At 47.5% G+C, this 24,431-nt stretch overlaps 1 protein-coding gene across 6 annotated transcripts in view; it reads left to right on the top strand.

Annotated features, from left to right (window-relative positions):
* LOC120906829 (monocarboxylate transporter 12-like) overlaps nucleotides 1-24,431 on the top strand; it is a 119,037-nt gene that overhangs the window by 72,457 nt on the left and 22,149 nt on the right. Inside the window, exons 1-2 of one of the 6 annotated variants that reach the window (XM_040318893.1) lie at nucleotides 7,308-7,414; nucleotides 14,024-15,028. The exons of 4 other annotated variants lie outside the window; for them this stretch is intronic. In XM_040318893.1, coding sequence (XP_040174827.1) covers nucleotides 14,620-15,028 — 409 coding nt within the window. In that variant the 5' untranslated portion in view covers nucleotides 7,308-7,414; nucleotides 14,024-14,619. Of the gene's footprint in view, nucleotides 1-7,307; nucleotides 7,415-13,982; nucleotides 15,029-24,431 lie in introns of those variants that run through there. One more of the 6 variants, XM_040318894.1, reaches the window with a different exon arrangement.

Below are 24,431 nucleotides of genomic sequence, written 5' to 3'. Positions count from 1 at the left end.
AACTATGCAGTCTAGTCATTATTCTCCGATCCTGTTTTACTGATGACTAATGAAATTGAGGTTTGGTGTTGTTGCTTGGCGTTGTGAAGCCAGTGGACGTGATTTCTGCTTCCTGATATGTTTTCTACGTTCTCCAGGTACTATTGCACTTTTTGGCCGGTTTCATTAACCTCCCGGTCAAGCAAACGCAACAATGCAGCCAATTGTCCCTCGGTCTTCATTTTCAGCTTCCTTTGAAGCCTCAAGGCTCTCAGGGTCATTGGTAAATCGAAATCAGGCTTTCTTTCGATGTCCTGATTATTGTCTAACAAAGCCAAGATGTTGTTAATGCGGGCTCAATCAATAAATGAATAGTATACAAACTAATTACGTAACCTAGGTCTATTCCTACTATACTCTGCACACCATCGCTTGAGGTTTGTTAGGACTCTTTGATTTCTTAATTCTCCTTGCAGCCTATTAAATGTCATGACTCCTTTGAAAAATAGCGAATTACTACCTGTTTCTGATGAGACGAATGGTAATCTAGGCATTTTGGGCATTGCGTGTTCTTTCGTAATGAATATCCAAAGCTCTTTGAATACGCCCTGTCCGATAATCCGGCAATTGTCCGTTTACTAGCTTGTATACAAAGATCACAGTCAAGTAGGTGACTGTTTGCTCAACAGACATCCAATCAAGTATGTCTAACATTAACGAAAATGAGGTGAATCGAGCTGCTATTAAGAATGTCTCGCATAATCCAATGTTGATTTTTTGTAATCTTCTAAATAGAGCCACATTTTCTAAGAATACGAAGTAAGAATAGAGATAGGTAGAGTAAGATAAGAGCTAAGTATAGTTGAACTTAAATCGAAATGAGGAGCGATTAATGATGTGTAAAGTTCAACTTACTCTTCAATATTCGCATCGTTTCGTAATCTACTGATTACCGCACATTTCTTAACTCCCTTTTAAAATTAGGTCATCAATATGAGGTTTGACTGTCTGTTTACTGTCAATCATCACTCCCAAGTACTCGATGTGTTATTTTTTTATGTATTCATGGTCTATACTGAGTATAAAATCAGTTTCTACATTCTAGAGATTACTCTGAGTTGTTTTTAACGTTCATTTAAATTTCTTAAATCTTAACCATTTACTCAATGATTGAAGATCTTTATTGAGTTTTGTTTAGCTTCCTCTATGTTCTCGGTGGACACAAAAATTACCGTATCAACCTAACCAGCCAGTTTCCAACGCTTCCGAAGCAACTACTCCTCTGCTAATGAGCGTCCGGCCGAAGAACAAAGCTTCAATCCCCCCCCCCTCCTTCCGTGCTTCCGTATACACTAAGCGACCGCACATCTTCTTTGACAGCTGTCAAATTTGTTCTGACATCAACACGCACCAGCTACGAACCCCGCAACCAATCGCAAAACGATCGGTTGACGGGATCGTCCTCTCCAGCACATCTTCTGCACAGCTCATCGTCGTTGCTCTACTGCAGCTGTCAAAGCTGACAGTGCGCTCCGCTGTCAGGCTAAATAGCACGGGCGGGTGGGCAGATGACAAGGGGCGGGACAGCCTCGAGTGATCGTGCCCGTCCGTGTTCCGTGCGATACCTTTCATTCCACATTCGGGCCACCTCCACCTTTACGCTAGCCCGGAGAAGAGAGGAAAGAAAAAAAAAACAAAAACTCCCCAAAGCGAAGGATTTATTTTGTTGATTCATTATCCGTTCACCGCTGCAGCAAGGGACACGCCGCAGCGCTAACGTCAAGATTGATAATTTTGTATCCTCAGCGTTTCGGGGTGGCTGAGCCGTTTGGGCGTACCGCAGCGTCGCGGGAGCACACCGGGAGTGTGCAAAGAAAATGGGCAAGCGAATGCGTTATTTTTGTTTAATTTTTTTAGCCCCCTTTTTATTGTTCATTTGCTTGCAGTGCAGTGGTTCGGTTTCGGCAGGGTTGTTACCCGCAAGCCTGGAAGGCACCCGAATCGGTTTGAGACGGTAAAGCTTATTACAAAACGTACCCGTAATGATATGCATTTAAATTAAACAAGCTTTAAAGCGTGCCCTTCGCGTTTTGCTCGTGTTGTTTTTTTGCAGTGTTTTAATATACCTTTTTTTTGTTTCATCCAATTCGTACGTTTGCAGCCATTTCATCCCCCAACCAAATCGTTTAAAGGTCCACTTTTAAGCGCTCGAAGCTGATGTTTGTGACAGCGGCAGGAGAAAAGATATATTTGGCCAGAATGTGCGTAGGCCGAGCAGTACAGCGTTTGGTGCGCTTCCCCCCACCGGCTCGAGCTGTCTTGTCAGCCGGATAATCGGATTGATTGCGTTTGCTACAAATTGTTTGCCAATTTCGGCGCTCCGATGGCAGACAGCGGGAAGTAAATCTGATTCTACGGTGCTGCAGCGGGCGAGCAATGCGAATGGTATAGCGCAGGGCGAGAGCGCGTGATTCGGACGTTCGAACTGATCCTTTAATCGAGCGTTTGTGCTGTTACGAGTTGTTGACAGGGTGCAAGATTTTGTACGCTGATATCCGTGAGACATAACTTTTGTGTTTTTTTTTTGCTTTAAATTTAGCTTCGAAACCGTCCGGCAGAACGTCTTTCGTCACGCTAGCACGTTTTGTTGTGGTTGTCTTTGGTCTTTTTTTTTTCTTTTCGGGCGAGCAAATTCCGATGACAGGACCGTTCGGTTTTTTTTTTGCCTTTTTGCGACCGAAAGATTATTCCTCTTTTTTCCAAATTTCTTGCTGCCAACAAAAAAATCCCAATAAACACGCATTTGGGCATATTTTAAATTCGCATTAAAAGTAAATCTCGATTTGCAGCGTAGCAATATCTTTGATTGAATTTCTTTACGCTTTGCTCCCTGCGTTCCGTGCCCCCTTAAGAGTCTTTATTTGGCCAGGTTTTTGGGTTTTGAGGAGCGATCTTTATTGCGATCGCAGCTAGCAACCGGAATGGACGTTGCAGCCGCCTCCCCGCCGGGGACACCATGTAATTTAATAATTAAATAATCAAAGCTTCCATTTTAATGGTGCTTAACGCGGCTCATCGAGATGCACCGATAAAGCCGCGATTGCGGCTCCCGGCGTGGCGAATACGAAACGGGCAACACCACCACCAATCATCAAATCTCGCTGCAACCGGGAGGGAAGCTTTCACAAAGAAACACTCAAAGCCGAATGCATTCTGATTTTTGCAGCACACAGTGAACACAGCAATCGTTGCCATCCGTCTCCGTCCGTCATGGGAGTGAGCAGACAAAATAAGAAGCAAGCGAGCGAGCCCCTTTTAAACCACCCTTTTCCCCACGCTGCTCATTTTTAAGTTAACGTCTTTTTTTTTTGTTTCCTTTTTAAGTCCTCCGAAGCGGCCGCTTTGATTGAGAGGGATTATGATGCGTGAATGCGGTGTGTGGCAAGCGCTTGATTCGTGGTCATGGAAACATGAAAAATTAATTTAAAAAAATATATTATACAGCACACATCCACACCCGGAGCGCAGCATCCCAGACTTGCGTGCGGAATACAGGCGGGTTCAATTAATTTCATAATTCGCGCGATTTACTCACTTCTTTGGTAGGAAGTATCGTAAAATAAAGTATTTATAGTGTAGTTTTGTATGCAAGCAAGGAAAACTGGAAATTAAAAACGATGCAAACCACAGCATTTTGATGAACATTTCAAATTCATGTTTACATCCTGGTCACGGCACCAACAAGTTGATATGCGTTTATTAAATATTAAAGTCCCCTTGAATGCAATCTTGCTACAAAACGATGCAATCAATGCAACAATTATATGTACTTCATTGCTATGCATTGGAAAGCTATCCATTGCTGTAAACATTCACATTAGCTAGTTGTTGTTTTTTAATAAATTAGTGCCCAGCTCGGCAATTAAAGACTAATAAGGAGTCCTTAATGTCTATCCACTCTCCTCACCATAAGCCGTTCTTTTTGCTTTTTTACTAGCTTCATCTAGCAAGCCGTTTGAAGTGCTTTTTTCTGTATCGTGAATTTTGGGACCTCCCCCTTAAATATCTGTCAACCATCTTTGGTGCTGCCGTAGCAATTGATAGCACCATAGAAGGCAAGCGAACGGCTAAGCCTAAAGCGTCACGCGCGGGCTTGCCGAGCCGAAAAGAAAGTTGAAAATAAAGTACCAAATTTATAATGATATATATTTACATTAACCGGCCCGTGTTTGTGAGTGTCTGCGTTTACAGAAGGCGACTAACTGGAAGCACGGGTCCGCACGGGTTTGCGGGTGCCCTTTTTATCGGGCCTGCGATTTATTTCACACCTCCTAAATCTGCCCGCTGAGCTGTTGATGAATCGGCAGAAAAAAAAACGGCCAGCCTGCGGGTAAGCTTTCCACCGGAACCCGCTCAAAAGGGGAGCCCAGTCAAAGGGGGGTTATCCAGTAGGGGCAACGGCAAACAAGCGTTCGCTTACCATAATCGGGCAACGCGCAAGAACGCGCCCCAGCGGATCATAATTTAATCTGCAGCGGAATGGAATGTTTGGCTTATTGCGGTTGGGCGGGCATTAGTGGTGGCGCGAGGTGCAGCGCATTCATCATTAATCGGCAAATGGGTGTGTGTGTGTGTGTGCGTATGTTGCTGTGTGCCATTTGGGCCACCCTAGCACACCCCCAAAAACACTTGGCGTTATTATTATGAGTTGCTTTTCCGCCCGCCATTTGCTTACCGATTTGGATTAATCGTCTCATCGTGCCAGAGTTTAAGATGCAGTCGAATGTTTACACGAGCGATGCCTCCTCCGTGCCATCGACCGGTGGGTCCGGTGTATAAATAGGTCGCATTCCGTTCGGTTTTGGCGGGAAGGCACGGAATGTTGCACCGGGGAAGGCGAGCGAAACCATCCACCGGCACAAATACGGGTCTCTCTGCACCGTCGGGCTGGAGTATTTTCCGGCAGCCAAATGCACGCAGCCAGCAATACATTATTGTGCAAATTTATGGCAATAATTGTTAGTTATTTCATCGCCCCGGTGCAGCATGCTACATGTTTGTGCTTTAAAAATAGCACCAAAAACAAATAAAAACTTACGCTGTACGCGGGACCAATACGGGTGCGCGTACAATTTGACTCCTGGTCACGGCACCCGGTTGTGCAGTTTCTAAATCCACCAAATCAACAGCATCCGCCAAAGCTTTCGTTTCAACTAGCGAAAGCTCACCATCCACCGCAGCGCCATCTAGCAGTGGGTAGCGCTAGCTTGCGTGAAGTGTCTTCAGCTTGCCTTGGTGTCTTGTTCACGCCGGCTCGATACAACACCGCCGGCATTGGTAAAAGGGCAACCAAATGCAACCCCATCGGAACGCGCACAGTTGGCCCTGTACCTCTTGCCCGGTCGTCCACAGCAGCAGCAAGCCCCCTCTCCTCATGCTGCCAATTAAACAATTTACCGAATGCCAATCGGTCAGGGGTCAAGGTGTGCATGCGATACCACCAGGCGAGAGTGCCTCGCCACAGGCTGCAGCAGAGAGCGCACGTATGTCGGGTAGCTGCTGCTGCGATGGGCCGGAACTTCGCGTCCCAAACGTGGTCTGGCGACTGCAATTGTCCGGCGGGCCACAAATGGAACCGCCGGTGAACTGATCGGTGCGCCCGACGCGACCAGAAAAAAGGATGTGCCGGTATGCGAACGGCTTCAAACACTTCGCCGGACGGAGGGACCAGGATCGGGGCGATCCAAAACCTCCATCCCGCTGGAAGAGTAATTATTATAGCTCTTTGCTTGCTTGCTTTTTTTCTTCTGTTGCTGATTCTCTCGGCCGATTCTGTTGTGCGTCGGCCCATTCCATTCGTTCGCCGGTGACAGTGGCGGCTGCATTTTTATGCATCCCGACGTGATGAGCGGTATCCCAGTGTACGCCCCCTGTACGTCGACGTGGAGGCATCCTGGTGCAGCAATGAAAAACCATAAAACAAAACAAAAAGAAGCTTTTCCCTGCCGAGCAGCCGACACTCCCGTACCGGAGAAGGAGCCGGCGCGCATTCCACCGCACAAGCAATGGATCTTCTTGTTTTCCAAAAATACCTGCTACCTTATTTGCCGTCTCTTCCTCTCCCGCTCTTGTGCCCTTTCGCAACTGTAGCTCCAACGAGCAGCAGCCGCACATTGCGGCACGCACTGGCAAACTGCACCAACGACCATAAACCTGGTGTTGGCCGCGGGACGTGTCCGTAGCATTCCCTTGGGGGTGGGAGGCGGCCCGTCCCACCGTTTCCCACGCTGCTCGCTAATGGGAAGGTGTTGAAATTTGCCCCAAAACTCATCACACACCCATTTGCTTTGCCGTGCCGTCCGCAAAAGATATAAGCACGTAAGCCCGCAACGGGCGGCAAACCGTTCTGCACTGCCACGAACGTGCCGACACGACACTGGTTTCTTTCTCGTTTGGTGTTTATTAAATTAAAAGCGAATGATGAGTAATGTGCAAAAATGGGTGGTTACCATACAACATAAAGGAAAATTAAAACAAAAAAACAACAGTAGAATCATGCTTGAGGGTTTGGGGATGAGTGAAATGTGCGTCTTCGTGTGGTGGATGATGGAACATTGGAACAGCGAATTGAAAAGCTCTACCGAGAAGCTGCGTTGCGTTGCGCCATCTAGCGGTCGCTAGCGGCGACTAGCTTCTTTTGATTTGACAGTTGTGAGGACAGATTTTTCGAGGCGGTAGCTTCTCCAATTAGTTCGTTTTGGTAGAAGTTGGCTCAATAACAGCTTTCGTTTAACGGCACAGATGTGATCTTGAGATATTTTGTCAGTAAATTTTAATGTGCAGTCTTGCTTTGAAATTGATTTGTTTTAAAATAGTGTTGCTCATTACGTTGCTAATTAAAATCTACACTGCAGTGCCACGCTGTAAAAACATTTAACTACTATCACTCTCTCTCTCTCTTGTTTACTCTCTACACCCTTCGTAGTGAACTCTTTCTGCTCTTTATCTCCCAACGCTCGGTCCGGTAAAAGCGTCCCCCTATGTCAAACGTGTCCAGCAACAGCAGCAGCAGCAGCAGCAAAACTAACACGCCGTGCGGGCCTGTTTTCTTCTGTTCGCGCTCTCGCTCGGGCCAACACCTTTCGCTCGCTCGCTCGCTTGCTCGCTCCGTCGTGACCGGCCCAGCCAACGTACGCAGCCTCCCGAAGCCTGCTCGCGACTTAGCCTGCCCCGGTGGTCGCTGCGGTTCGCGTCGGCCGAGCGGCCCGGCCGTGCTGAATGCCGCCTGCACCATCAGTACGCGGTTTGTTGTCCTCGTGCGAGGTAGTGCGGGCTCGCCGAGGGTAATAGAGAGAAGACAGCAGGAACACGCACACGCAACAACAGCAACAAAAAAACGCACGCGCGCGCGCTCTTGTTTTGCTGTGTGTGTGAGGTGTGTGTTTTGTGATTTTTGTTTTTTTTTTTTCGTTTGTTTCGTACTTCGTGTTTCACAGTGCTTGGCTGCTCTGAAGATCTCTACTATACCGAGCATCATCATGATCGCGAAAACTTCCCATCCGATTGTAGGTGTGGAGTGAGTGCAAGCGAGTAGATAGGCACATGGAGAAAAACAGAGAGAAAGAAAGAGAGAGAGAGAAAGAGAGAGAAAGAGAGCAATGTGTGATCGAAATACCGGGTTAATTGGGGATTTGATTTGGAGGTAGCACATAGACATATAGGGAGAGAGAGGAGCGTGAGAGAAAGAGCGCCCCCGAGCGGGATTTTTATTGTTATGACAGATTAGTTTCAATCGCAGTGCGATCGTCCCTATTAAATGTGTGTGTGTTGGGGTAAGACGGTATTATCTAAGCGAATAGAAAGAGCGGAGCCAAATGCCGTGTTTGTGTGTATGTTTGCGTTTGAAGAGAGCGAAAGTGTCTGGGCCGTGCTGAGATTTGATCTACCGTCCATCAATGCAGCACAGCAGAACGCTTGCACTGGGCTAAATCCAACAGCTCGTACAGTGTTGTTAAAGCGGAATCCTATTCTACACCGTTCATGCTCGTCTGTTTCCCATCCAATCTTTACCACATTACTCCACGTTTGAGCTGCAAAGTTTAATGTACTTGTCCGTACTATCGCACTGGCAACTGAAATGGGCTAGACTTTCAGAGGGAGGGGGGAGGGAATAATTAACAAAAAATAGAAATGTGCCCCACACGAAACTAAAACAACAGCAGCAACAAATCGGTACGCGCACACTATGGCGACAGCAAAATGTCTCGGCTTGGCGAAACCCAAGCACACAACACTCCAAGCGAACCAGTTAGATAGAGGCGAAACGAAACGATCCTTTATGAATTGTTGACAAGCACAGAGAGGAACGCGCGCGTACGGTACGGGCGAGTGAGAGCGGGCGCGCGAAACCGCCGGGCTCGAGCAGCGGGTGAGGGAAAGTCAAGTGCAGAAAACTGGTTTCGGTGTTTCCCTTCCCTTTCCAATCCATTTCCCGCTGCGGCTCGGTCTTGCCCGAAAGGGGGAGGCCAGCACTGTACGGTTCGGTTAGTTTTTTGTTGTTGTTGTTGTCGATCTTCAGCCCAACCAGAAGGGCGATTCGGTGGACCGGTGGGGGCGGTAGTGGGGTCATGCTACGGTTTGAATCTGTCCACCCATTCTGTCCGCCCCTCCAACGGGGCACTGTGGCCCGATGCTATCAATGAGCAGGCAAGTCTCCAAATGGAACCGAAGCCAATTTGCCGCTATGCGATCGTAGCCTGGCCCCCTCCTGCTACCTTTCGCGCTCTTTGCGGTGGCTGTGCCCGCAAGCAGCCAGAGTGGCAGAGGAGTGTCGAGAAGAAGAGGAAAGCAGAAAAAAAAAACAGCACATGCTACGTACATACATACGCACACGCACAGACCCAAAACAAGTATACAAAATCGCACGCATTCCCGGTGTGACGCGATTGCCACGATGTGACGCCCGGGAGGCTCACCCAGAAGCAAACGAAAAAGCAAAACAAAAAGATACAGCCTCCCGCTCTGCCGCCCTCTCAACCCCGGGAGGGCAGCAAGCGGCCCGAAAGAGAAAGGCCCGAGTGAAAGCCCCGGCCCAGGGACGTGCGACCGGGGCGCAACCTCCTTCGTGTCAAACGGTGAACATCGATCAACGTCGCGCGTCGATCAGCGATCAACCGATTTCCCGCGATGCGTGCCCAGCTGCGTGTGCGTGTGATATAAAAGAGGGATAGAGGGAGAGAACGAGAAAGAGAGAGAGAGCGAGAGAGAAAGAAGAAGAGAGACAGAGGAAATCTTACCACCAATTTGGGCAGGGGCCCCAAGGATGGGTTTAGTTTAAGCGGCGCCAACGACGCCACACGAGTAATTGGTTAGCCTTTTACCTTTTACTCGCATACAAATTCCCGGGAAAATGGTTGGAATTTGGATGCGATTTCGCGATGCGTGCTGGGGGCAGAAAACGATCAGCAGCAGCAGCAGCACATTTTGCGTAGCCCATCTTTAAAACATGAGCAGCAACTCCAGTTCAAACTTCGTAAGAGGAAAGAAGAAAGTGTCGTCCCAAAACGGTGCCCAAAAAAGCGGAGCCAGTTACCGGGCAGCAGAGTTTAAAGCGCGAGTGCAAGCACGCACTTCTTCAACATATTGCCACCAACTGCCAACGTTGCAAATGAGGTTCAAATTGTCTCGAAATAATAATAATAAAAAATAACAATATTGGGACGCTCTCCCTACACGAGGTGTACGAGTTGGCGAAACTCAACCACTTGTTAGACGCGCCAGCCCAGCCAGACGGTCAGACGATAAACGTTTACGATAAGGACCGGTGATTATCCGGCGTGGTGTTTACGCACCTCTCGATGGGTACTGAGCGACGGGATATAACGCTCGACCGCGACCCCTATCCATCGGGTTGTGTCCTACCAAATCTTGCCCGATGTTCCTCCGGGGGAGTCTTTTGGCAGCTTATGTTGCCATTTATTTCGGTATTATACGCTCCTCCTTTTTTTTTTGTCGTTATGATTGGAAGAAAGACAGCAAAGGCAGAATTGCTGAAGTATACAGTCGCATACAGGACTGGAACATTGGATATGATGAGATTTGGGTCGTCCAGCAGGCGAGCTGCTCTTTGTTTGATGATACTTTAATGAATCTCACTGGCAAGATTTATTGCCGAACGAATCCGACAAGCTCGTAACATATGGTTCATTGCAACTTAATTGCAACGTACTCCAATAACGCATCCACTTTTCGCTACCGATCCGGTCCGAACTCCCTGTCTGTTTGGAAGCCCATGGTGCCCGATTGAACCGTTGTTTAAATTCAATAAAATTTAATTAACAGTCAACACGCATCGATCCTCCACGCCCGCTCCGTCCGTGCACTGTCCGGCCAGATGCGTCGGATGTGATGAAGTGCACAGGGCCCAAAGATGGAGCAAATAAACATAAAGTATCATTTGATGAAAGCTCTCTGCTGCCACTCTTCCTGGCGGGACGCGATCGTAAGGGAGAAGGGGAAACATAAAAAACAATAAACCCACCGGACCGGCAAATCGGGCAACGCCGACCGAAGCCGGGCTTGTCGATACTGCCCGGTTTGTGTTTATGACTGCTCGCAACGATCACCGCCATCATCATCATCATCATCGTCGTCGTTCTTTTCTCGTACTTTGGGGCACACCGTCCGCTGCAAAACGAACGGTGCGATACGGCTCATGTCACGCGCGGGCCCCGAAACGCATCCACGCCAACAAACGCGTATCCAGCAGTGCGTACGCGCGGGTGCTGCCGTAATGAAATATGATATTTACGCGCCCGCAGTCCCCGCGCTTACTGTGCTTACTGTTATTGTTATTGCGTTTACTGCCAGCGGCCGTGGTGGTGTAGTGTTTGATGATGGAATCTCGGAGGTACGGCCACCGGGCCACCGGGCCGCAACAATTTATGAACTCCGCGGGAGAAATTATTGCAGCCCGACCACCATCGACGCCCTCGAATCGAGCATCCTTTTTCGGCGTGTGGTATCCTGTTCCAGCTTTTAAGGGAGCGGGAAGGGAGGGGAAATGGGAGGAACAACTGCACAAAGCAAACCGGATCGGACAGAATAACTTAACGAGTGTCCCGAGTCCTGCTATGCCAGTGTGTGTCTTTTTTGTTTTTAATGGCGCCCGAAATTCTTCCCGTGCGACCACTTGGAAGGTTGTCAGACACCCATTGGAAAGTAGGAACGGCAGAAACTACCTTTCAGGCAGGCGGGTAACCAATTGGTAATCGATTCCACGTGCGATCAGGCCCGATCGATAAGCGTAAAAGGGAGCGTTTCATCCGCAGGGAATGGTTGGCCAACCCGGGTAAGGGTCACGCGGACTGGAGTTCCTCTGTAATACAACTCCAATCATTGCCTGCCGGTACAGGAGGGGGTCCTGCTGTGTATACATCGATTGTCTTTGACGGTGATGATGATTAATAGCAGCATGGACATCACGGTCAATCCCGCTGTCCCGATTTCGCTAATCCGGGGTAGTGGGGTAGTCGCTTCTCCAAACCCCAAGCATCACCAAACCGAACAAAGGCCGACCTAGAACCTTGCCAGAGTTCATTAGCTGCAATACCCGGACCGGACTAGTGGTTTGCTGCTGCTAATGGGTGTCGGATTATTGCTTCTCCCGAAACCCCGAAAATCCAACAAATCCTCGCATGTGTTTGTTTCTTTCGCCTCACAGTACGACGCATCGAACGGCAACGCTGACGGGGGTTCTCCACTAATGGGGTCAGGTCCTGGCTCCAGCAATGTACATTAAACACACACACACATAGACGCAGAGCTGTGTTTGTGTTTACAACGCCCAAATAAACCGTTCATTAAAAGGTCAGAAGCTGGCCGATGGGGGTGGCGGCGTCTGGCAATATCGGTTTACTTGCCTGTTCCTCCTTTTTGCAGTTGGCAGGCCTGGGTAGTGCAAATAGCAAAATCCTCCACGCCCGTAATGGTCACGCATCGTTTCGGTCAGGCCGTATGATGGCGGTGATGATGATGCGAGAATCCATTCCCCGTTCCTTTCATTTCGGGGCGTCAAAAAAGCTATTCTAGCACATTTGCCCGATGTCCAGTGATCGTTTGGATGGATGGATTCCTTGCGGGTTAACGCTAGCCTGTCACTCGCATCCGTGAGACGTGGCGTATGCACAACGTCGTATCAACATATCCATATCTCTCACCGGTCCGGCAAATTGGAATACCCGAGGGACCCCATCAAAGAATCTTGGGCCTTCCCTTGCACCTAGGTCCAACAAGCGCTTTGGTGGTGCGGCGGTGTCTTACGGTTTTAGCGAGTGTTCGGCTCCACTTAGCTCCAGGGTGCGGTTGACGCTGCTGTCGATTGCAGAATTCGTCCCAAACGACGACCGATGTCGATGGCAGAGATAGACACATGCAGACAAAGTAGACAGTAAAATGCCGTCGTCAATCAACACGTGCCAATCAACCTGTCAGCCGGTGCGTGAGCCATCAACGGCGCACAGAAATGAGTGATCGATAGAAGAAAAGAGCACCACCACTAAGAGTATGTGTGTGTGTGTTGTGTGTGTGTGTGTGATGCATATGTTTTCCCTCTCGCCCACCGACCACTATCTGGAAAGCCATTAGATATTATCGCTTAAGTCTTTGCACAGAAGTCTTTATACATCCCTGGCGAGCCAGGATACGAGTGTCTCGGCAAAGACAGAGATAGTGCAGGTCCAATAATGAGGAATTAGTCGGCACGTTTGTCGCACGTCCACTACGTTTTGCACGGCACAGAGATTGACATCGCCGGCGTGTTCGCGGGACCGTCGGTGATGAGCTGTGTGCCAGACCTAACCGGTGGACGGCTGAAACCTGTCCTGAAGGGGGGCGCAGACGGATTCGAAAGATAAGTAATTGATTAACTAGTGTGGGCACCAGTACGCACGGTGTAAGATGAGCGGGAGAGGGCAGCACACTAAATTGGCATCGCTGCTGCTGCTGCTGCTGCTCCACTTTGACTTGCGCGTGTGTGTTTGCAAAAAAAAAAAGTCGTATTGCGTTGTGTGGTCAATTTTTCACATACACACAAAAACCGGTCACCATTTATCTCATTCTTTATTTGCCTCCAAACAACGCTCAATCGCTCTCGTTTTCGCATGCTCTCTTTCTCGTTTGTTTTCCTCTACACGCTGTCGTCCATGTGTTCACGCTTTGCGGACTTTAGTAGAGTATGTGCACGGAAGAAGATGGTTGAGTGGCGATCTAGTGTGTGCGATGGTGAGCAGTGTACACCCTGGTGAAGTGTTGTGAATCTAACAGTCAACCCATGGGCTAGTGCCTACCCAGTAGAACAAATTCTCACCTCTTAGCCGACATCACGGCCTTCAACTCACTATGGCAATGGGTTGCGAACTAGTAACACACAGTTACCCAGTGATTCTACCCCGTGGTAGAGTGGATGCTGCCTAACAATACGTTAATTGTGGACCTGTGATCGAATATCGCATGAAGCCTTTGACAAGAATGCGATGCTTGGTTTTAAAATTTTAAAACTTCCATAAAGAGTACTGAATAAAAAAACGGATAGATATGTAAATTTATTGCATTAAATAAAATCCAAAGCGCTTCGGTATTGATAGTTCTAAATTGCTAAATTGGTACTAAATATAATAACAATATACCGTTTATTATATTTATGTTAACGTGATATTCGACTAACGCTGATATTGGAGCTACAACCGTCTTGGGAACGCTCCAAAATCAGGATTCCAACTTGTAACCTCCTTTTCCTCACGAAGTACCAACTACGTCGGCACACGAAAAATTTTGATGGGTTTGAACCTGTAGGCTTATTGACACGAATATATACACCACTTCTTCCTATCCGTGCGACGAACACAACGATCATGTAACACTGCGATCCTTAGTTCAAATCTTCTTCGGCTCACCACTTCCAATGCGCTTGCGAGTGCTTGCTTTTGCACACACGGCTGAGGTCAGAGATTTTTCTCTTACGATTTGTTCTTCTCCAATCAAACAGCATCTATGCTCTCTGATATCATCCTGACTGCTATGCGACGTCGCAAAACACATGAAAAGTGAAAATTTGGTTTATTAGGTAGTGTGAAGTAGTGTCTAGTGTGTGAACACTTCTCTGATGTACAGCGACAGTGTTAATTATCACTATAGAAGTTTAATTACCTTAACGAACAAGCTGCAACCAGAGTGACACGACGCGAGATATCTTCTGGCCTTGCCTTGCTCTAAACGAACCCATCGCGCTGCTGTCACCGCGTCATCAGCATGCCCGGCCTGGCCGGGCCGGGTATAAAGGCTGCTTGCAACATACCAACCCTGCTACCAGTTACTACTGCCACTACTACTACTACTGCTGCTGCTAGGCTCCAACCCCAGCCGGAGACTATGAGCGACTTGCGTCACTCCGGTGGTGGCATCGTGCACTGGCTAAATCCCGAACGCTGTGGCACCGGTCCCATCGGGGGAGTAGACACATCGCCGGGCAGCAGCTTCGCGTTTCAGTGACTCAAAAGACATTTTTCGACTGGCTGCGAGCAGTGCCGCTAGCTTACCAAAGAACCTGTACAACGCGGGAGGAAGACAACCACCACCATCGCCATGTCGTTCTCGTCGAACGATACGATGCGCCCGCTGGCACTGCAACGTTCGCACTCGCTGCCGCACCTGATCAACTCGCGGGAAGATTCCGGTGTGGCGCTCAGTGCCAGCGGGTCCTGCAGCGGGCTGAACAATCTTGGCTACGGTTCGGACGGTTCGTCCGGCAGGCGGCACCGGCACCATCACCATCGCCACCATGACCTGAAGATACCGTACGGGGCGCGCCTGGTCGCGGATCTGCGCCAGCTGATAACGCTCAAGCAGCACTACTACCCGGAGGGAGGCTGGGGCTGGCTCGTCACCTACATCGGCATCATCATCAACTGTATCGCCCACGGGCTGCAGCTGTCGGCGGGTGTGTTCCTGCTGCAGACTGCACACATCTTTCCCCACCTAACCGTGGCCGCAGGTGAGTGTTTGCCGTACCTGCTTCCGGGAAGATCGGCCGTGGCTTGGGAAAACATCACCCGAGCCCAGCATTCGATCTTTTCGGCTCGAGATCAAATGACACCTAAAACGATATCGTCTGCTCCTCCTGCGCTTACACACATATTGGCGTTGGCCATGTTTGGGCGGATATAATGTTTTAATTTTCTGTTTGAATAATTCATGACGTGGCGTCGCGCATAACCGCGAACCGCGCGCTCGAGATGACGTTTCGCTCCCCCTTAGTTATTCCTCCACTCCATGCCACGGTGCAGCACAAACAAGTTCACAGTGCGACGCGGGCCTGCTGGAAATGGTAGTAACGCATTATGTCCCTTGTTGGTTTTTTTTTTCCTGCACCCCCTCAGTCCTGCTCCATCTTTTCTACACTTTATTAGATTCCTGCGCTGATTGCATTGCGTTGATTTTCTCTCCTCCGACTCCTCTATTCGCCACGGTTTAGCTACGGTGTGTCTACCCTGTCTCTTTTCCGGTACAGTTTTCTCCATTGAGGGAATAGCGTGCACCACCCCGATTGGATGCGTATATCTTCACGCAATCATACACATACACAAACACACACTCGGATCGCACTGATTGATCTTGGCAGTCTGCGCGGGAACGCACTTGATAGGAAAATTAATTCAGCATTCGATGTGCGTTTACGGGCGATGATGTTATATTGGCATTGGCTACTAGATTACTGGTGCCGTAGGGAACATATCGACAATATCATGCAGTTGGATATCTGAATGAAAAACTGAACGACTCTAAATTTTATGTGGCATTTGAAGATACTATATATTTCCAGAAGATCTGAACTGCATTCACATTCTTCTCTGTATCTAAGAGATCTGAGGCAAGTTCTAGATGTTTCTTGTTAATATCTTCAAACGATCTCAAAAGATTAAGAAAATGTCCCTTGAATACACAACACCTAGCATAAGTTATTCCCAGGATATTTTATGCTCTTTACTATTATTTTACGTTCTCTTCAGTGTTTCTATAGACATCTGCAATTCAAATCCTGCAGATTTGACTCGATCCTAAACTCCTAAACTCTCGAAATCCTAAACTATTTCTCGAAATCCTTTCGGCTCTTCGTATAGCTCCAAAACGAGCTTAATTTTTTTATACCTTTCACTCATTTTCTGGACATCAGCAACACATGTCTTGAATACGCAATGCTTTTAAAAAGGTCTTCCGAAGAACATTGGAGGAACTTGACTGTTACTCCACTACCGGTCAGCGGCGGATCTAACGGTAGGCGGACTAGGCGGTCGCCTGGGGCCCCGCCGATTTAGGGGCCCCGTAGATCGCCATTCTATAATATGCCGTATGGACAGAGTACAAGCGACAAGGGCCCCCGGAAGGATGGCCGATGGGGCCCCGAGGTTGGCGAATCATTTGCCAACCCCCCCCCCCCCCCCGTCAGCAAAAATTGAAGAGTTTGCGACTGATGATCGAAGGGGGCCCCGACGGCATTTCAAATTTACTGTTCAATCGCCCAACAGCAACTTTAGTGCCGCTACCCCCCCCCCCCACAACATTTTACATTTACAGAGGGCCTCTACTCGTCGTTCCGCCTAGGGCCCCTGATACCCTAGATCCGCCACTGCTACCGGTCTACGACTCTGTAGACATCTTAAACACAATTCTTGAAGACACAAAGCCTCTGGAAATTTGCAAATATCTCCAATGCATTTTGAAGCCCTTTCTGCCATCCCTAGAGATTTCAATACCATCCTTCAAAATAAAACACAACAGGAATAAGATTCTTTGCAGGATCGCTCGATGGTCTTTAAGATACTATAACTGCCGGCTAGTGTCTCTGTGCTGATGCTACAATGAAAATCAGAGCCTCCTTAATAAAATGTTTCATAAGATCTGCAATATTTCAATATATCTTCCTGCTATTTTCGAGCGTTACCACAACTCTGAGATGAGAACTTGACAGCATCTTCCGTATCAGCCACTGTCGATGTGGACATGTTAAATATCTGGAATACAAATAACTTCTAGATATTGCTAAAGAAAATGCCTAGGGATACTTCCCAAAAACCACTGATAGTAGATCTTCAATATGTCTTAAAAATCTCCACCTATGGCTCCGTGTATCCTCTCATATCGATCTAGAATGCTCAAAACTTCCGACAACTGTTCTTTACATTCCCACGTTTTGACTAACCACAAATGCCTTCAATACATCAATCGTTTTAATATAGACATCTCTATACTTCTAGACATTGGCTATTGCCTCCCACAATCTGGACACACCTCACACTCGAACTCGTCAAAAGGAACGATCTCATAAATATCCTCACTCATGGAGTGTCTCTACACAAGCTACAGACAAACAAAAAAAGAAACATCCTCTCAATCGGGTTGGACGGGCAATAAATCATTTAGCTTCGCAGGGCAAGCTCCAGCTGTTGCGCATCCGTACCAGGCCCTGCAAGGAACACACACACACACACAGACCCCTTCCCTTGTAGTGATCTTAAGCCAGCGCAGCATGATACCACCCGTGGGCAAGAAGGCAAAATGACAACAACAACAACAACAAGAACAACCAAAAACAGAGACATTCGCGGTATACTTTCCCGTACCCATACTGCCATGCCAGCCCGTGCGTCCGTGGTGGTAGGCGCTGCCAAACCATAACGGAATCAATTTCCAATTATGTGCGTTGGTTCGCTAAATTAAATTATCATGAATAAAAGCCCACCACCGCATGGGGGACGGTAGGCGGCCGCGGCCCGCCCGTGTGTAGTTGGGCCCCGCACGCTCCCATTTTAGGAGTGCAGCCGAAACGCACGGGTGGCCAGGTTTCGGTGGCCAGTTGCAGCTGCTAGCAAATCATAATCAACACCATTAAATGATGACGATGATGACGATGATAATGCTGGAAAAGGGAAAAAAGCAGCAGTACCCTCACCCCCCCGCACCATCACTAGCGGGCAAGGAACCGGTAATGGGCGTCCCCGGGGATAATTGGTGGCCCCGATACGGCGGAGGTGGAAGAGTAGGAGAGCGTGGGGAATGTGAGGAGGCTAGCTCTTGCACTACATTACAGTGCTGTTCGCGACGAGCACAGTGCTGTTTACTGATGGCCTTTGGCTTAACTACATGGAACTACATTTCGGGTTTAATAAGGTAGAAAACAAATGCACTTTGCAGACTTTTACGTGCACATACAGCAATTTTGGAATTATTTTGGGTATGGACAATATTGCACAGACTGCAAAGTAGGTGAATACCAAAGAGACATTTGCTCGAAATTGTTTTTCTTTTTCATATCTGCTCGATTAGTACTCGATACGCCTGAAATCGTGGATTTGTGTGTGGATCTCGTGGATCAAGTGTTTTGAAAGCGCCAAGATTTGGTGTGTTCGTAAATTAGAAGTTCTTCTATCGATGGACTATGCCGTCGAGCTCAATTTACATTCATAGCTTCGATTTTTGATGAAAAACAAAAGCTAATTTTGTGTGAACTTCATTATAGGATACATCATTTCCAAGCGAATATAGACGAAAGAAATGAAAAAGAGAAAACCCGAGAGAAAACCGCATCACAGTTGATTTTCAAGGACTTTTTCTAAATTCACTTAAACTCAAGGTTTAAGGGAAGTTTAAGGCTCCAGTTTAAGGGACTTTGCTAGAATTCCCGGTTATTCGTGATCGATAATGTCAATTGGGTAAACTGCACCAGTGTAAGGGACTTTTAGAACAGGCCCTTCGACAGCGATATGGCTTTTTCATTGCTTCTTCTCTATCCTTTTGGGAAATAACGTTTCTAATCCTTATTACTGGTCGTATAACCATGTCTAGTTAAGAAGGCCCTAAACACTAATAAACGTAATTTTAGCGCTTTCAACACGGTCTCCACAATTCCCACAGTTTTTGTATTTCGTACATCATTCGTAAGCAGATCATGGATAAAAATTTAGAACAAATGTCACTTGGGTAGTCATCCATCTGCTCCATTTCCTGCTTTTCAGGCACATGGGTACACAACAGTGAGTTAATTTCCAACCCAGTCTGCCGTGTCCGCTCAGCGTAACAGGCCACCAGCTTCTGGCACGCTGTCGCCATCCCACCGCACCATCCTCTGCTTGATGACATTATTTGCGCGATGCTGCGGTCCGGGGTGGTCCACATCCTCATCTTTGGCCATACTGAGGCCCCGTACCGAGGCAGGTTGTTCCTGGCTCGTTTGTCCTTTTTTGGCGATCGAATTGAACGATCGATTTCCCTCGAGATGATGGTAAGAGAGAGAGAGAGAGACCCTCTGCTGGCGAGGGGCTGTTTGTATGCAAAATAATTGCGGCAAAACGGTTTTTAGTGGCAGTAGGCTGAAAGCAGAGATGAAGAAGAAGAAGAAGAAGAAAAGGGCCACAACAAAGCGAAACACATTGTAGCGTTGTTTACCTCCCATTTTTGTGCCTCCTTTTTCGTTCGCTCATATTTAAAGCGGCGTGGTTGGACGATGGAGACGTTCCAAGCACCCACTCAACGCCGCTCTTTTTGGTTCGAGTCTGGGAAGGGGCGGAGGAATGGAGGAAGGTCACTGGGAAGACAAAATGGCATGCAAATGAGTCCGCGTTCGCGTGGCCTGTGTTCGAACTGTGTGTTTATGATGCTTTAAATTGGCATTCTGACCTGACCATTCACCCTCCCCCACCCCCTCCCCTTCTCCCTCGGGAACTATTCACTCGTGGGTCTGCTCGAATGATTCACCGATGAACATTTCGTACCATCAAGCCAATTGCGGGCCGTGTGTAATGAGTGTATAATTTGCCCGGGTCAGTGTAGTCAACCGACTACTGTCTGGCGTTGTGTGTGTGTGTGTGTGTGTGTGTGTGTGTGTGTGTGTGTGTGTGTGTGTGTGTGCATTAAATCGAACTCCTCCAAAGCACAATGGTACGCTTTGTGCATGTGTTTGGTCCCCCATCCCCCACTTACTGTACTATTTAAATATAAATTGAATTACACACGACGTTTCATGCAGCGACTCACTACGGATGCCATTTTTCACCCCCCCATCACTCGTCACATCAGGGCGAAACGGAAAGAAGAAAAGAAACATGGCCACACATCTTCCAGCTGTTTGGCCACGGGTGCGAGCGCTGAAAAACAAACCCGTCGCCCGTCATCGCCACCACCGACGGAGCGTTGGAGTGTTTTATTTTATTTTCCAAAGTACCCGCTGGCGCACAAAACAAATGACACAGCATCGCACGCTTAAAAACAAAACGCCCAGCGTCTCCCCTCGGCAAGGGTTTCGTTCGGTCTGCTCGCTGATGCTTTCTCCATCTGTGCTCTCTTTTCCATTGTCCGGTGGCGGGTGTCTCGTCGAGCCCCGGTTTTCCGTCGCACGTCAGCAGTTTCGAGCAGTTTGGTTCGCATCAGCATATTTGGGATTTTTTTTTTTTTTTGTTGGCGGCTGTGTCCATTCGGGGTGAAGTGTCACGGATAGCGATGAACAAGAAAGAGAGAGAGAGAAAGAAAGAAACAGAGCAAGGGATCAATCGGTGACCATGTGCATGTGCTTTTTATTGCCATTATTTCCCAATTTAACGACCGATCTGTTTTCGGTGGCAAGGGGGGAACAGTTTTGGCGTTGCTCAATCTTTCCTCGCACCAGGTCAGTCAGCTCGTGGATACAAAATGGAAATATCGTTTTGAAAAGGCAGTGAATAAAGGAACCAAACGAGCAAAATAAACGGCGGCCAGCGTCCGCAAACCCCGCAGCCAACGCAGGGTGCCGTGGTTAATGGTTAAGCAGATGGCGGCGAGGGGGAAGGGGTTGGGGTGGATTTCTTTTGTGCCGTGTACGGTTGTCTTCATCCCACGAGACATGCCAATCCAGCGAATTAAGCTCGAGAAAACGGAAAATAAATGGTGTTTCTTTTTTTTGTAGTGCCAAATATGTGCGCGCACCGTAAATCACACCGCAGGCCACACGTCGACCAGTTGCATTAGGTTGCAGGAAAAGTTTGAGGTTTAAAAAAACACACACACACAAAACTCTCCCAACTGTGTGCGAAAGCAATGTCAATGATTTAATTGCAAAAAAGTAAGTCAATTGTACCACGCTGCAATTTAGTTACGGCAGTTCCCAGCGAGCGGATTAAGCCATCGCAAAACCGGTTTGCTGGGCGCACGGGAAAGGGCTGTGGGAAAGCTCGATGGAGCCGGTTTCGCTGCGGAAAGGTGCGTGAACTATGCTAAAAATGTGTCAGCCTCATTTGAAAGAATCTTTGCAGCGCGAAAACAAACACCAATCAAACTATTCCCAAGTAGCATTTCTTGATTGCTCAAAAAATGCTGGCACGCTGTAGCTCATTGTCACGATGAGAGTTTTTTTTTCTCTAAGTATATCTTAGTCCTTGTCTTGGTCTTTCTGAAATATTCCCCTAATCATCTTACACAATATAAAATTATTAAAAGTCCATTTACATCAATAAATAAATGGCTAAATGGTTTTTACTTTCTCGCCATCAAATGTCCTCACTTAGGGGACAAAAAACGTTATGGGACAAAAGAGGAAAGGAAGTGGAAGAGGGATTTTAAGGGATTTAGTAGGTATTAATGGTAATGAAGGGAGAATGTGCTGCAGCATGTAGGGTCACCAAAGAATCACGACCAAAAATGCAACATCGAGTGTCACAAACAGGCATAGGCAGGCTTTTGAACCTGTAAGTCGGCGAAATCCTAATGAAACGCTTTAGTTTTTTTTCCAATTTTGTCGTCCAAAATGGACCAACAACGATGATTGCTAATTCCAGAGTTGAACGAACTGAGGCAGAATACAAATCCTTGAAAGAAAATATGTTTGAGAAACCAGCAGTTACCTCATGAACCCCAAAGTTTTGGTAGCTCTAGCAATATTACTAAGTTTGTGCTGTTATCAAAAGGCATAACATATGCAATGTAATGAAATAGGGATGTCCAGTGGCGTATTTAACGGTAAGCAAAGTAAGCAATTGCGGGGGGCCCCGTCAATGAGGGGCCCCGCAATCTTTAGTACATAATCCATAACAGTTGATAGAATATGGTACTGTATTAGCAAGGAGGGCCCCGTGGGTTATGGACGTTGGGGCCCCGCGCTAGACGAACCATAAGCACCCCCCCCCGGTGGCAACAAAATTTAAGTTAAAATGTTACATAATCAAAGACGGATGCCGAGTACCCCCGGTAATAATGTACAAAGGGTCAACAACTCTTACTGCTTAGGGCCCCCGAGACTGTAAACCCGCTACTGGGGATGTCTATTAAGACGCGTCCTTGTGTGACGCTAGAAAAAATTTCACAAAAAACGGGAGACATTGTCGAGGCGACCGTAGCTTATTTTTCTCTGTCACAGAGCAAAGACTTGAGCCAAGTAACAATCAATTGAGAGAAACCAAATCAATGAAGTTTGAGTAGTAGTTCATGAGGATAAGTGTCAAATGCATCTAGAAGTCCGTAACCACTATATCTGCACATCCACTGGATTAGCAGAATCTATACAGGGTTTCTCACGATTTATTGGTTGGTTCCCATCAATTTTTGGTGGGTTCCCATGTTTGTTTGGTGCGTTCCCACGATTTTTTGGTCGTTTCCCAGAATTTTTTGGTGCAATTGTATTGATGTCCAATCGGAAAATACCAATAAATTATGGGAACGAACCAAAAATCTATGGGATACGACCAAAAAATCGTGAGAACGCACCAAAAAATCATGGGAACTGACCAATAAATCGTGGGAAACCCTGTAAGCCGTTATACCGGCGGACATAAATTACAGCACTAATAGTGTCGATGACCCTTCTAGTGAAGCTGATCTTCCTGGGGTTTCATCTTCAATTTGGCGTAACATACTACGCGGACATGCCGGACTATACAGGCTTTCGACACTGTCGAGAGGAATTTCATCAGACAACACTATTATATGTATAAGAGTCATCTTTAGTATTTCGTTTCTAATATTAGTGATCTCTAAATATTCTTTTTTACTTGAAGTTGTGCTTGAGTTGACTATGTGAGGAAAAATATCTACCAAAGGTCGACATAAAATGGCCTTAATGTTTATGGTAACCGTCTTCTAGCTGAAGTAAGTTGTCCCCAACCCCGTTTTTAGGGTTTCAAACTGATAAGAAGACAAGCGAACGTACAGGGAAGCTGCGAAAACTTGAGGATGGATGGACTAGCTCGATGAAAAACTTGTACAAACACATTGCGAAGACAGTTTAAGTATCTCAGTAAGTCATTACCCATCGATTTGAAGTACAGAGAATGATCTGAAAGATGGAGAATTTAGGTCCTATAGGTACTGAAGCCGAGAGACGACGACCGCCGTCCGTTCACGTGGGAGGTTTAAGTGAAGTTACTGTTATACTGGAAAATGGGAAAACCTATTCCACCCTTTGTACACCCTAGATATTGCTTGTTCGAATTACTGTCAGTTTTGGTCCATAGAGCATGATCTGGTTGATCAGCACTGTTTCAAGTATAATTGAGTCATATAATTGCTCAATGCATAATGGTCAAAACGTCGTAATCTTTTCGATATAAGTAAATTATGTATACTTCTAACTGCGTATAGTACTGTTTGCATACAGCATAGATTGTTTAGCTGTAATATCGCCTTAAGGTATGCAAACGGCATAGCAAATCTTGCCTCACACACGCTAATTGCACGCGAAAGCTGCATTTCTTTTCAATTTCATTTCATGTTTTCCACCTGTCAGCATTCCTAGACACGCGCGGCAATTAATCGCTCCCGCGCATTGGAAGATCAAGATACCAGGGTCGGGCGAAGGGGAAGGGGCTAATTTGCCATTTTGATGTGCCACGTTGGCAGCTAGCCCGAAAATTGTCAGCCGGCCTGCTGGGAGCGTCGAAGTTGGGGCGAGAAGCTGGTGCGTGGTAATATTTCCGCCCTGTGATACTGTTGGTCTGGCCCGGTTGATTTATGATTGAAAGTGAAATTTATGCTCTCGTTCCAAACAAAAAAAAAACCACACACACCTCCCCGCTGCTCCGCACAAGGGGCAAGCAACTTGTTTACTTATGCGCGTACGTGCCGGTTGCAACCTTCAACCTTCTGCGGTGGGCAGGGCAGCAGGCAGGCTTGCGGTTTGTGTCGGGTGACCATCTTGGTTGGGCCCTCCCCCCTTTGCGTAGTCCATCCATTAATCAGTGTCCATCAAAAGGGCAAGGGAAGGGGGGGGGGAAGCTTGGAAAACAGACGGCCGTGTCTGCGCCGCTCATATACGCGAGCGGTTTGATTTGATTAGGATAATTAATTACCCACCGTAAACGTCGGCCGCTGGGGCGATGAAATGTGCACAATAAAGTGTGAAATAAAAACACGACCCACCTCCAGGACGCTCCAGGCTC

Source organism: Anopheles arabiensis, chromosome X (assembly GCF_016920715.1).
Source record: "Anopheles arabiensis isolate DONGOLA chromosome X, AaraD3, whole genome shotgun sequence".
NCBI classification, from domain to species: Eukaryota; Metazoa; Arthropoda; class Insecta; order Diptera; family Culicidae; genus Anopheles; species Anopheles arabiensis.
This window is presented reverse-complemented; position numbering and strand designations above follow the sequence as displayed.